We start from the raw sequence: 15,305 nt of genomic DNA on the forward strand, positions 1-15,305 counted from the left end.
CAAGGGCTCTGCAATTTTCAGCTATGTTAGTGCATTTTAGTTTCTCATGGAATAATGGAGAGGCTGTTGTGCATTGGATTAAATCACAACAAACCAAAATTGAAGTCCATATGTATTTACATGTATTTGAGATTGACAACAATAATCAAGCTAGTGTTTGCCCAGGTTTTGTGGAAGCTATAAGTAGAGAAATAGTATATACCAGCAAGGCTTTTAAATCTGGTTGGAGAGGCAAGAAAGAGCCATGGAACATTTGGTTGTGCAGGCAGGTTCTCCAAGGTCAGAGAAGGCAGGATCACTGCAGACAGAACCTGTCTGCAGGGCGGATGAAAGCTAACCCTTTTGTAAAGACCTGCTGTGGGCTGGCAAGGGCAATCCCTTACACAATTAGCTCATTGAATTTTCACATCCATCCTGGAAGGGCGGCATCCTGATGCCCATTTTACAGATGAAAAGCCTGAGGCTCGGAAAGTAAGGGGCAGCCGACATTAGAATCTTGCTCTTTCGGCAGCGTGTGCTGCCTCCAGGGAGATGTTGAATGTAGAAAGTGAGCTGGGTTCCAGGAGGAGGCGCAGTGGGAGCAGAGGCCCTGAGTGGGTCCCAAAGACAAGGCCCATATGGTGGGTGGGGTCGGCATGGGCCAGGGGAGCGGCGGGTCATGAACCAGGCAGCTTCTACAGTTAGCTCCCGACTGGGGGTCTTGATAGGTGCCAGGCCGTGCTGAATGATTCATGGGCATGCTCTCCCTTCGTCCTCTCTTCAGTCCTTTGGGACAGGTACTATTTATTATTTAATCCCGAGGGGCCAAGATGTAGGAACATGCACAGCCAGTAAGTGGTGGGCGTGAGACTGGAGGCTGCCGGCTGTGTCCACCACGCTGCAGACGTACGTATTCACCAGTAGAAACAAGCGCGGCCACGCCTCTGGTTCACGTCAAGTCACAAGGCACCTGGGAGCCTGCACAGGATACGGGAAGTCCTCGGGACATTGGTGACTTGTTTTTCCTGGGAAACTGGCCAAGGCATGGGGCTGTTGAGAATTCCTGCTCAGAGCACAATACCCACTTAGACTTTTGCTTTAACGTAGGCTTCCGTCCAGGTAACGGCACGATTGGGCACGTTTAATCAAAACTGAAATAAGGCACATGAACTTCACTCAACGAATAACTACCCAATGGAGCAAATGGCACAATTGTACATCTTGAAACTTACGCTCCAATTAGAGGGATAGAATCCGGAAAGTACTTCTGGAAGAAATCCAGCACATCGCTACCAGTTAGAAGTTTTTCAAACTCTTCAAAGGGCATGAACAAAGTACACGTGAAGGATTTGTTCTGTGAGCAGAAGAGGAACAGTGTGAGGCCGGAGGGCTGGTCCAAGGCCACGCTAGTGTGGCCCCTAAATCTCAGGGTTCCTGCCATGGCCCAGGGTACTTGGGAGGCACCCTCACTTTCTCCCCCCACACCCGGAGAAAAGCTCTGTCAAATTCCGGGGGTCTCCCAGCTTCTTGGTCATTAGGAGAATTTCTATACCCTGAACTTGGCCCATTTTTACCAAGCAAACACTACAGTCTTTAGATTTCTACTAGGTTGGCTCAATTGAATTTCTCCTTCCTGTTTTTCTCTATGGTTCCTTGTAAGATAGTATGAAGATCCATAGGACTGCTAGCCAGACAAAGAAAAAGACCAGCTAGAGACACACATCATTGCAGCCTTACAGCTAAAAAGTCTGTGGAGCCTAATGAAAGAAGAGCTGTATTCTTTTTTGATAATGCATTCTCCTATGTCCTACAGACATAGAAGATGGAAGACTGCCTAATATGTAACCCAAATCTCTTTGGCCTTATTTGAAGGCTGTTGTCTTTCATGTATGTTAGATCTCCTTGCCAATGTAAATAACAGAAATTCCCTCAGAATTTTTCTTGGGTAATTCCAAAGTTTCAATGATATAATCACTAAATAGATGAAATGATGTTAGGCATACAAATACTAAGTACAAAAGTAAGTAAAAAAAAACATGAATTATAGATACAAAATTACACTTGATAAATTCTATATTACCATGTTAGGAAGCGCAATCATCATAAAGGTGTTTCTAGGCCAAATATGTAGATAATTTGGTTCCATGGCATACTGAAGGAAAAAAAAGTGTATATACATTTGATTAGTGTATTAATGTAGCACACCTATAAAGCTGACTCTGTTTATGTCACAACTGCTTCAACAGCGATTTACTTAATATCATATCTATGTGTGATATGTATATCTACCATTACTTAAAGTAGGAAATACTTTGTGTCCTGTCTTTATAAATTCAAAGAACTTAGGTGGGTTTTTATACCAGATATAATTCAAGATTTAAGAACATTCTATAAGAAGATGTTCTCTCTCTCCTCCTTTTATTTCTATACACACCCACATATACACAGACATGTACATACATATATAAAGAAAATGTATACACACATATCAGCTATATAGGTGTATGTATATACATGTATATGTGTGTGTATAATACTGTTATACTTTATTTTTCACCTTATTCAGGGACTCTTTTGCATACATAGAGACGTTCGAAGTTTAAATTTCATGCACAAAACAAAATTTTACAAACAAGCCTCTTACCACTTGTTTCCTAAAACACAAGTAGTAGGAAGAAATCTGGTCTTTTCATTGACCCACTACAATGCAATAGCAGCCTGAGTAAGTACTGATTGCTTGGGGAGATCGACTGACCCACAGCCCCAGCTGACCTAGATGCTGGTGGCTCCTAGAGGTATTATATACATAAGAAGATGTAGTCAACTTTCCAACTATTTCAAGTTTGTATTACTTTTCCAAAGGTTTAGAGAGAACCTACTGTGTATGTATCTCACATAGTAAGAACATAGAAAGCATAGGATTGCCTCCAGCTAACATTTTTATACCCTAGTAGGCTTATTTATGTCTTACCAGAAACTGTCCATTCCTGGCTTTTTTTATCCCCCAAGTCCCAAGGAAAGCCCACCACACAGACAGAAATGAAAAAGTGTGTAACTCTTTGGCCTCAGAGCTTATGGTGGAATTGAATAGCTGACTGTGCATGTGTGAAGAGCCTGGAGCTTCTTAACAGCCAGGAGCAGAGGGACAGCAGCAGATTTGGTGCTAAAGAAGAGGAAGTATAGGAAATAAAGACTAGGTAGGTAAGAAATCTGTGAGGCTGGAGTGGTTAAAACAAGGGATTCATAGGGTAGATAAGGAGTTAGATAAGGATAAGGGGCTTCTGGGTAATTGTGAACCTGCTGGGCAAAGTGGAGGTGGCATAAATAAGCACAGTGGTCTGGGTAGGTGGTAAGGAGACCAGTCTGGATGAGGCACCTGTCCTTGCTTTTCCCCTTCTGCTACCTTTCAACCACTTCAACAACCTTTTAGAGCTCCAAAAGATCAGGAAGGGCAGAGAAGTGACAGGTGAAACCAATCTGTCATTTACTGTGGTAGTAAAGGTTAAAACTGCTGATTAACAACCATCTGGAAGATATGTACACCTCCTGTCTTCACCATCGGCATAGATAATTGTTTATACATTGTTTTGATATAGCAAATACGATACCAGCACTATTCCAGGACTCTAGAAAATAACCCCATAAAATCTCCTTCTTTATTGCCAAGTCATACTCTCAATAGATAGCTTTATCCAACAGCAGCCCCAGGGGCAGGCTTGCCACAGTCCCCAAGGGTCCTCTCTCCTCCGGGCACTCCAAAGTCTGAGCAAATGCAGGTTGCCTGCTGTGCAAACACAGGGTAGTATGAGCCTCACATCCACTTCCCAGCAGCACCCCATGTTCACCCAGCCTGTCACTCACCAGTCTCTCTCCCCCTCCAACCACTAGAGATGGAGTGAAAGCATCCAGTACATTAAAGAAAGAGAGAGAGAGACAAAAGGAAGGAAGAGAGCAAAGGAGAGAGAGAGAGAGAGAGAGAGAGAGAGAGAGAGAGAGAGAGAGAGAGAGAGAGAGAGACGGAGGGAGGGAGGGAACAAAAGGAAGACAGGTTTCCTAGGATTGTTTTCGTCAGAATATTCTCAAGTCCGATCACATTGCTATGTCAAAACAGTGTTCCTTAAAAGAGCAGAGACTTTTTGTAAACTACTAATCAATACTATTAAATATGAATACTTAGAATATATATGACTACCTCAAATCTACATTAGGAAGCATGATATCACTCAGGTCTGGGACAATTTTTCAGTAGAATCTTGTCATTTTATAACCCAGAATTATCAGATCCTGAACCATGACAAAAAGGCTCACCTCAAAACCACAAAGTCAACATATGAGCATTACTAAATACATTTATGACCAGGAAGAAAGAATAAATCAATGACTTGAATGTTAAAATAAGGATTTGACTGGCGGACACAGTTTGTAATACCACTATCCTGAATTGACTAGGTATTTTATAGATGTCTGAATTTCAGATAGGGTTGATTAAATCAATACCTTAAAAATGGATATTTTGTATGCAAATCAAAAATTTAGCTAATGCTGTTTACTTATCCTTAATTACAGGCCAAGATCCTTATTGCCTCTTTTGGGACTTTAATTTTTGTCAGTAAGTTCCTACATTAATTTGCTTATGACAGTATAAAATACACCTATGAAGTTTTTGCCTTGGGCCATGTAGGGTTTAACCTCAGAGCCAGGGAGGAGAAAAATAAAATGGAAGGCTCTTTGAAACCACTTGGTATTCACTTTACCCAATAACTATTATTTGATTTAATTGTGAGTATAAAAACTCTGGATTACCAGTATGCAGAGTGAATCCCAACTCATTTTTTTCCCCAAAACATACAGAAAAATGACAATATCATGTAAGAAAAGCCCCCCATGCATTCCCATTTGGATAGTTGTAATTCCTCTCCATTCCCTCCCACTCATGAAAGCATATCCAAAGGTCAGGGAGTGAGAGGGATGCTGTTAACAAGATACCTGTATCTTTATTGTAACTCAACTTTACTGTTAATTACAGTTAATTTACTCTGTAAATCAACTTTACTGTTAATTACAGAGGACTTGGGGCAGACCTCAAAAACTGAGCAAGACGAGCTACTGGCAAGGACCTGCCCAGAACGTGCACCTTTCTGGGCAGGAGGGGCAGGAGGGCGGTGGGCAGCAGGGGGAGGGCTTACGTCCCCGCGCCGGGGCGGAATGGTCAGCTCCATGTACCCATGGGGGATGTACTGCTGACTGTAGTCAAAGCGGGGCTTCTTCATGAGGTGAGCCCTGACGGTTGAAAAGGCGCCATCACAGCCTACAATGAGGTCACAAGGGACATCCTGGGGAACTTTGTTAGATCTGAAAAATAAGATGAATCATCCAACAGTCTGGTGAAAATGATGGCATGCCTCCACCCAGTACAAAGAGGGGGACTCCGAGGGGCCACAACCCACTTGCGCATAGCTCGCTTAGGCCTTTGAGTCGACGGCCAGGCAGTGAAGATGGTAACACTCGTCCCTGTCAAGGCATTGGGTGCATAGAGGGGAATAACCCGCCACCACACTGATTAGTAAAGACCTGCCAGGCCACTGCATGAAGGAAAAGAATCTTGAGGAGGAGGCGAAGTGTTCCGAGTGGAGGGAATGTATGAACCACGCTGGGAGTGCCCAGGAGTTTCCGGAGCAACGTGTTAGCTTGAGTGCGGGTGTCAGAAGACAGGCTTAAGAAACAAATATGATATGGGAAAGGAAAGGGGTAAAAGAGAATTACGAATAGGACAAAAGGTTTAAAACATTATTCTGGCAAAAGGAAGAAAATATTTTGTTTTCCATTGAGGCGATGAAGTATGAAAAGTGCTGATTTAGTAGAACTCACTTGGCAGCAGACATTTTTGAGTGGAGACAGAATGCAGAAGGGCAGGAAAGGGGGACATGGTGACTTTAGTGGCCTCCACGTATAGGGAGGAGAACCCAAGGGCCATGGGGCTCAGGAAGAAGGGGACATAGGCTCTGCATCCCACAGGAAGGAAGGAAGTCTGGGTGGTGTCCCTAGATTTCCTGGAAGAATACAGGGAAAAGGGCACACACCAAGGACGATTCTAATCATTTGGGGAACAGTACTAGGGCTGTCAGGAGTAGATATGCTCCGAGAGAAACACACGATGATGTCAGATGTGTTTGAGGTCATGGCGAGAGGCACCTGTGAATGTGTAGTGGGAATTAACAGTATTAGTATTGAAAAAGAACTGAGAGTGAAGACAGAGCCTGGGCTAGAAAGGACGGACTGTGAATTCATGACAGATCCCAATAGTGGGACACAGGGCTCGGGAAGGAAAATGGAGACAGCCACGTCAAGGCAGACACACGTCTCCAGAAAGAGAGGAGACCCAGGGCCTGGAGGAGACTCATCTGTGCTGGGGGAGGGGAGTCTGAAGCAGAGTGTGGCACCAGGAGGGGTCATGCAGGCAGATGGGTGAGTATGAGCATCAAGAAGGATCACTGGTGCTAATATTCAGAAGGCATGGAAGCCTATTTTCAACCTGAAATTTTTTGAATCTAGAACTATTTGAATCAGCCTTTCAGTAATCAGTAATTTAAGTGTTCGAAAGAGACAAGGACCAAAGTTTACAGAGACAGCTCTCCGTTCCGTCCCGTCACCTCTGAAGCCAAAGACACCAGGGGATTACCCAAGCACTGTGATCATTCCTTCCTTGGGGTCACATTTCAGCAGCCTGTGACCAAAGTGCACCTTTGCATTGGGATATTTCTCAACAGCTAAGGAAACAAAGAGAGAAAGCAAATAGAAATTCCAATTCTCATTTCACTTAAATTGAAACAGGAGTCATTTTCTGAGAACAGTATGATAGAGGCATTTATTCTTAGCAATGTAAAAATGAATTTGTTAACACAGTTTGGCAAATATTCCAGGATAACTTGGTAGTAAAAAAGATGAATAAAAAACTATCCTCATCTCAAAAAAAAAAAAAAGAAAGAAAAAAGAAATCCAACTAATTCCGTTACACAAATTCTTATATCTCTGTAATTGTTGGCACCCTGGAAAAGAAGCAGGAATCCCATATTTTAAAAGTTGCCTCTAATTTAAGATATCATTTGTGATTGCAAATAGCAAACTCCTTCTCCCTTACTATGCCTGACTATCTTCTTTTTGGCAAGTCTTTTAGACTTCTGACTCAAGTTGTCACAAATATAAATTACAGACATAAATTCTTTCTGTAAAACAAACACTGGAACCCTTAGGGAAAAAATGAGTGAGCAGATTTGAAACTTCTCAATAAATAGAATCAAATTATTTTAGTGTTGTTTGTTGTGCCTGCTAGCAATCTATAGAATTTAGTGCATTTCATTTTTGGAACTATTAATCAATTCTTGTCATAGTAGCAAAATATGATGTTCTTAAAGCTACAAATCAGAGGGCAGGTGTGGAATAGACCTCAGAGATGATTCAGCCCCAAACCCCTGATCTTATAAATGGAGCAACTGAGATCCTGGAGGGAGAGGTAAGCTCCCAAGATAATGCAAAGTAAAAAAATCAAGAAAAAGAAGCTGGAGGTTCTGGTTTCCAGTTCCATAGTCCTATTTACATTTACCTCCCTTTTTCATCCCAGGTTGTGTCTTCTTTTCTTCTGTTTTGCCGGAGTTTGGTTTGGGGTTTGAAGACTAAGATTCTTGGATACAGAACCAGTGCTTTTAGAATATTGAAAATGGAGAGTGCTTAAAACAAAGACTTATCTAAGTTTAAGAAATCTTTTGGCAAATAACTCTGGAGAAATCAGATTGACCTGAACCACTAAGGGTATCTTTTACATACACAAAATGTGTTTATGGTATTAGCCGGTTTTAAAATTAAATTTAAATAACATTTTATTGTGTTTTTTATGGAAGTGTATACTGATACATCCCAAAGAATTTTCCACAGAAGATTAGTCCTGGGATAGATTCCCTTAAAAAAAAAAAAAAAACAGTTCTGTGATCAAAGCCATTAGAGAAATGCTAATATTCTGACCCTGCTGGCTCAGCTGTCATGGCCCTGATGAAAACCAGGAGGGGAGCTTCTGTCTGCACACCCAGTTGCATCTTCCCCACCTTAGTATTATATGATAATATATCACATATTACATATATGATTGGAGGCAGTGACTATATAAGTGTTAAAAGCATGGACTCTGTAATAAACAGATTTGAGCTCCAGTCCATATTCTACCACTTGTTAACAGGATAGCTCTACACGAGACGTTCCCTGAGCCTCCTTTACCACCTGTAAAACTGAGATAGAAGTAATCCCTTCTTCACAGAGTCATTGGGAGGATTATGTAAATCGATGCATGTAAAATACTTAACATAGTGCCTGGTGCCTCAGTGAAGGTTTGCTATGATTTTTACCTTAATAAATTCAGAGCGTGCTCTAGAGAGAGACTGTCTCAGATCTGCTGCAATACTACTTTTTTAAAAGCTGGTTTGTGGTTTCTTTTCTTAAGATGAACATGAATAAATCTAGTCACCTACGCCCACCCTACCTATCTACCCATCCAAAATTCAGTCTTAAAAGTATAGGTAAATATATGAAATTACAAAGAACACTAAGCCCTGTGTCTTAAGTCCCTGGTGAATCAACTAGAGTGACATTCCCCCCAGCTCCTTTGCTCTGATCAATTCAATAAAATTCAATGGACACATTGCAAACTCTTTCTGGGGAGGGGACTATAGACATGCAGAAAAATCAGGTGGAGCCTCTACTCTCTAAGAATTAGAGTCTGTGGGACTGCATTTGAGGAACTGAGTCAAAAGCTAATAGAAACACTCAAGTGGCATGCTTTGCAGGGAGTGACCTGTTTGCTACTGAAAAGGAGAAAATCTGAGTATAATCCAGGGCTATAATCCAGGGACTGATGATCCAAGATGGAAATTTCCTCTGCAACCCAGGGGCTTTTCCACTCATGGGTAGTTAGACCTTTTTAGTCAGTCAGATTAGAATCCTCAGGGTTATGTTTACACCTTCCTCTTCTCAGCCTCCCACACCCACGGTCTGTTTTATTTCCTCCAAATGCCACAGATCTGCACCCTCCCCTCCAGCCACTCTTCTGTAGCTGTGGTCCATCACACTCTACAAACTGCTCCTCTGCGGCCTCCACACTACTGCTTTCCATCTTTCTGGAAGACAAATCTCATCGTGTCTGTGCAAATGGCTCAAGTATTATCTGTCACTACAGGAGACCATGAGCTCTGCACGGGGAGGTAAGCACTATTCATTCTGATGCCTCGAAGACAATAGGGATTTAATACATGTGGAACAACTGATTTTTATTTAGATCAGTGATAAGATGAAAAAGAGATGCTAGAGGATGTATCACTGCAACTTTTCAAGGACTTTGTACTGCCCATAGTCTTGCTATTAATAACCTATACAAAGGAATAGTAAACAAAACCCAATAAATCATGTGACAAGATCGGTCTCACATGTGTTACTGAAAATGACAGTAGGTCAATAATACCATACACTTACCAGTCAATAGCTCCTTGTTCAGATTTTCTCTGCTTATAGAAAGAATATACTGCAAGAAAAACATAGTGGATACTGTTTGTCTGGAGGATGCACAAATATGATTCTGTGTTATTCATGCAGCAATAGGAAATATTTATTATTTAGCAGAAGTTTGCAAGCTTAGTTTTATAACCATTGAGCTAAGTAGACTTTTTAAAATCAAATACATATAATATAATGCTCAAGTTTACACTTAGGTTTTTTCAAAGTTAGATACTATAAAACCAAACCAAACCCTTCTCCTGCTGCAAAAATATTATTTTCACTACCATGGTTTTATTTCAACAACAAAATTGTAAGTCTCATATTTTCATTCTGGGTCTCCAAATGGAGCTGTTGGAAAAACTTCAGTAGGACAACACCGCTAGAATCAATGAGCTATTTGCCAAAGAGAGTACTTCAAAAGCATTTATTTCAGTGTGAATGGAGTGTATGTCAGTGTGTGGCGGTGGGGTGGGGGGGACAGTGGCAGGAGGAGGATCAACTCTTGCTAGGACACCTGTGGGTTGTTCTGACTTTGTAACAAGTCAGCAGGGCTGATCCATGACCCACGGTGGGCACAGCCCCCGGTATCCACAATACATTCAGGGGCTCATGAAAATTGTTTAATTTTAGTTTTTTTTTTAAATCAGGTGAAAAATAAATAAATAAAATGAGTATATAAAATAAATCCAGCCTGGATTATATTCATCTTTATACCAATGCACTCATAAAATCTAAATTTTCATATTTATTATTTTATAGGGAGAGAGGCCTACAAAGGCACAAGTGAGCCCACCAGAGTTGCAATGCAGCTTTGTTAGTCAGGGTGAATCCATTGCTTTAAAAATTTAAAGCATATTTTTTTCCCCAAATTACAGGACATCACAACATTTAATACAAATAGGCGAATTGTTGAATCTTCACCTCATCCAAGTGCAGACATTTAAAATTGATGGCTGAACCCACACTTAGGGTAAAAGTAACTCGGTCATGCTATGGGGGAACATCCTGTGTCTTTGCTACAAATTACAGTTCACAGGCCTCTTAATTCTCTGCCTCACAGTTCTGTTTTCTGGTCTCCTGTGTCATCAATCACCTCATCTCAATGGAAACCATGCTCATTATTCAAAGTAAGGTAGGAGACATTCAAATCAGGACCTGCTCATTTCCTGGGGAAGATATTCTTTCCTTCAGTTACCAGGCCCAGTTGACACCTGTACTATCTGAGAATGAAGGACAGACACGTGGGTCCTGCAGGGAGAGCAGTGAAGCCCCTGTCTGCCCTACCCCCCACCCTGGGGCAGTACCATGACCAATGGTTAGAGTCACTCCCAGCCCATCTAGCTTCTCCAACACCTGTTCTAAAAGGCTGATTTTATGACGAGTAAATATGAATAAGAATAAGCAAATCTTCACAATACATGTAAAACAAACCACCATGCTCTATGCCTTAACTTATACTGTGATCTATGTCAATTATTTCTCAATAAAACAAGAAAAACCCTCATTTTTGGTGATGGCTAAAAAGAAATAATGTTCATATTCCAGCTCCAGATTTCCTATCTGGATAACTTTATGAACTTATTTAGTTTATCAGAAGACAAAAACAGGAACAAGCCTCTGGTTGCAAGCTGGCAGCCCTCTATTTCAAATCTTAGCTCAAAACATGGCAACTTAATCTATAATATGATTCATCATTAACAGTTCTTACTCTTCATATTGAATTTTATAAAGTTCTGTGTATGCTTCCTAGGCATGTATTAGAGTGATTATAAATGAATTAAACATTATTAATCCAGTACTGTAACTGGCTACCACCTGATGCTGCTTAGTGACTTAATTATGTTTGACACACTAAATTGTTTCAAATAAACCTTTACAAAGGTCCTTAAAAAAAAAGATTAAAAAAAAGAATAAGAGCTAAAAAATGGCCTTTGTAACCAAAAAAATAATAAACCTAAGTAGACATAATAAAGTCAGAGAATCTTTGGAGATTTGTAAGACAATAGTCACAGTACTGACTTTTTCAAATATATTAGGAAAAAATGTTTGCATTATCCTGAATGCCTTCAGGTGAGAATGCCTTCTGGTGATGGGCCACCGTTTCTCCTTCTGGGCAAGGGGGTTAGGAATAAGAATTGGGGAATTCTGACCTGCACTAGATTTTAGAGAATATTTTGATAGTTTCCAACGCAATCTGGGGGGTAAATGGGAAGAACTATCAAAACAGGAGTCTGGACCATGCAAAGGAGAAAATGCAGACAGACCTGTAGCTGGAGGAGGAAGGCTTGGAGGAGACATTCCTACGGGGTGTGGTTCAGACATTTTTATCATCACAAGTTGCTTAAGGACCTTGTTCCCATTAGCATATGTACTTTATCTCTTGCTACCCAAAGTGTGGTTCCTGGGCCAGCAGCTTGGACACCACCTGAATGTATTTAAAATGCAGAACCTCAGCCCCACCCCAGTCCTCCAGAACCAGATTCTGCACTTTGACAAGATCCCCGTGAGTCTGAGAAGCACTGATAATACCTATAATGGGAGCTCAGCAGAAGGTCAGAGATCCAGAGGGCTGTGGACCTCACCTGGACTCTACACTTAATAAGATGAGGCTTTGATGGATAGAGAAAGTTGGGGTTTCTTTCTGGCTGATTGATATTTGGTACATTGATTCTCTCTCAAAGAAACCAACTTAGGAGGTATAATTAGATAAAAAATATATACTTTGCCCAACTCTGTAGTTACCATGTTACTATGCAGAAGATAAGAAGAAAAGTACAAAGCAGGATAATGGATTTTCTTTTGTAAACTCTATATCACCATCTGGCCTCTGTTGTTTTAGAAATTATACAGCACTGCAACCATTTCTGGCTCATTCTTTAAGTACTATTTTAAATAAATTTTGGGCAAGAGAGTCAGTTTGGGGTTGGCAACAGCATTGTAAAACCCTCTAGAGTTGTTCTTGCATATTATGCTGGTTCATAAATACATGGTAATCTTCTCTATGCAACGGAAAGGAGACAGGAGGGAAAGGGTGTCCCAGGCCAGTGTGAGCAAAGCATAGAGGAAAAAAACATCCTAATAGCGATGTAACTAACTCTTATTGAATATTGGTTAAGGGCTGGGCCCTTGTTGACTAGTATATGTCCCCAAATTCTAGACTGGGGCAGGCAACACCAAAGGTAGGTCTACAGACGACAAAAAGGGTCACTAAGCAAGCGACAAGTTCCAGACATTAGACTCAGCTGTAACCAAACAGTAATTCAGGGTTCACCTACCTGCGACTTTGTCCCATAGGGAATTGCAGACTTTTTTCCTGAAAGAGCATGAATCATTCTTGCTCTCATGGGGATACCTTGGGATACAATCTGAAATAAAACCAGAAATACTGATTTTGATTTCTGTAACATGGCATCACACAAATAAGACAGATATTGTTTTTAAATTGTGCTTTTTCAAATCTTTTCAAAAAAAATGGAAAGTAGTAAAAGGGGCCCTTGAAAACACAGTATGGTGTAAACAATCAGTGGAAATGTTAGCTGTTTGCTTTTCTTTAACCTTTAGATCGTGGAGTCGACTTAAAGCTTATATGATCTAAGTCACATAGCATAATGGGAGAAAGCAGTTCACTGTCAGAGAAGTTAAGTGATTTTCTCAGGATCACAAGAGAAGAGTAATGTGTGGGGAAAGAACCCAGGGCTCCTGAGCCTGCTGCTAAGCGTTTTCCTACACACACACCTGCGAAAATTGAGATAGAAATGCCACTTGTATTGACTTATCATTCCAAAGACACATTGTCAGCAAAAATACTATTAGAAAAATATATTATTTCAGTTCACATTTTCAAGCCACATGATAGTGAGACTTTAGTAGGATTGAGCCCTTATGAATAAAATCTATAAGCCCGCTATCCTTATCCAGACCATTGAGGCCTATTATGTTCAGAATTCAGAAGTTTTCAAGTTTTAGATAGGTAAAGCAGTGTTTATGTGGGTACCACTTAACAAACAGCGTAGTCTGGCTTATTGAAGTACAGAATGGTGGAGAAGAGATTATGGACCTGTACGGTCAACAGACAGATACCAGCTTGGCCACACTAATGTAGGCAGAGAGTCACCACCTCCGTGAGAGCCCAGCATCAGAGGCCAATATCCCGCTGCCCCAGATAATGCCCCCATCTCCCCAGGTGCTCAATGTCAAATATTCATCCTCTTGCCAAATTTAGAAGTTTGAAAACCATGTTAAGATGAGTTTTCATGTAGAGGTTCTTGAGGGTAAATGACGTTTAAAAGCAGGATGAAATCATGACCATGCAATTGCTCAAAAACACTGGGTATTATCTTCTAGAAGGAAAATGCATTAACAAGGTACCTGATCTTCCAGGCCAATGGCTTTCAAGGCTTGTCGTCCTCTATAAGAAAGTGCCAAGTTAATGCTTCTTCCACGTGCAAATTTAGCCACTCGGATATCTGAGACATTGGAAGGAGGCTCCATGTTACACACCTGCTTATATGCCAGGACTGGATGAGCACATGTACACCTGAACAATGTGCCATCACATCCAAATTAAAAGACCTGGTTGACTGCTAAGGAAAACACTGAAAGCAGTAAATTTGTATGAAATTAAATTTAGACAGCTGAAGTTTTTAAAAAAGCCTAACATCCTCTTTTTTCAAAAATTTCTTTTGAAAATCTGAAGAGGAAGAGGTCAAAGAATTAGAACCACATCCCACAATGTTCAGCATTGTCTTACCTTCCCGAGCTTCATATACATCAACTTGGAAATTTCTCTTTGCAAGGAAGCATGCATTTAATGCTCCAACCTAGAAAACAAGCAATTTTTTTTTTCATATTTTTATCTGGTCCTGGATATTTATAGTGAATTTTTACTGTCAAAATGCAACATTGCATGTGCTGTACTTTTGCTGGCCTCAGTTATCACATGGATCTGTTCAATCACTACTGGGAAGTATCATTTGCAAAAATTATGGAATTAACTCAAGTTTAAGTGCTATAATTTTAGAGGTAGTTTTTTTCTTTCTTTCTTTTGTATAGGGAGATATAGCTTTCATACAGAAAGATAACACATGTGTACAGTTTACAGAATACTTAGAAAGTGAACACTCATATAACCACACACTCTGATCAAAAAGTAGAACATTGCCACCGCATAGCTCCCGTTATAATCCCCAAACTTTCACCCAGAGGTAAACATTATTCTGACTTTCATAATAACCCATCTTTGCTTTCTCATCATTTTTAACACTTAGGTATATACCTTTAGGTGATTTAGTTGAATTTTGCCTGCTTTTGACAAAGTTAGAATCATACTTGCGTATTTTTTTGAATCTTTGTTTAACTCGACAATATGATGAGATTCATCTCTATGGGTGCACATAAACTCTCAATGTCATCCATTTTCATGACTGTATGATTCTTTACTGTATGAAATCTCACCGATTATTTAGCCATTCTACTGTTGAAGAGCATTTGAATTGTTTCTGGTCTGAGAATATTGTTTTCCAGTTTCTTTTGAGATATAACTGACATACATTGTTTAAATCTAAGGACTACAACACAATGATTTTCATAATGTATATATTGCAATGTATGGTCTGCAATATTGTTGCAAATTTGGTGTTGCAAAATGATGGTCTGGGAATATTACTAACAATGTGGCCAAGACCATTTTTGTACACACATTCTGGTCCCTCTGCATGTGACTCTCTGGGTTTTATACCAGGAAGGGACATCCCTGGTCAAAGGTTTATGTATTTTCACGTTTTATGTCA

At 40.5% G+C, this 15,305-nt stretch overlaps 1 protein-coding gene across 1 annotated transcript in view; it reads right to left on the reverse strand.

The window, feature by feature from the left end:
* The window catches only part of KMO (kynurenine 3-monooxygenase), a 39,621-nt gene that overhangs the window by 7,507 nt on the left and 16,809 nt on the right, over positions 1-15,305 (reverse strand). Inside the window, 8 exon segments of the mRNA XM_017674929.3 lie at positions 1,212-1,333; positions 2,060-2,131; positions 5,166-5,331; positions 6,659-6,746; positions 9,493-9,541; positions 12,792-12,881; positions 13,885-13,982; positions 14,267-14,336. Of these exon segments, the coding sequence (XP_017530418.3) occupies positions 1,212-1,333; positions 2,060-2,131; positions 5,166-5,331; positions 6,659-6,746; positions 9,493-9,541; positions 12,792-12,881; positions 13,885-13,982; positions 14,267-14,336 (755 nt within the window).

Source organism: Manis javanica, chromosome 11 (genome assembly GCF_040802235.1).
Source record: "Manis javanica isolate MJ-LG chromosome 11, MJ_LKY, whole genome shotgun sequence".
In the NCBI taxonomy this organism is placed as follows: Eukaryota; Metazoa; Chordata; class Mammalia; order Pholidota; family Manidae; genus Manis; species Manis javanica.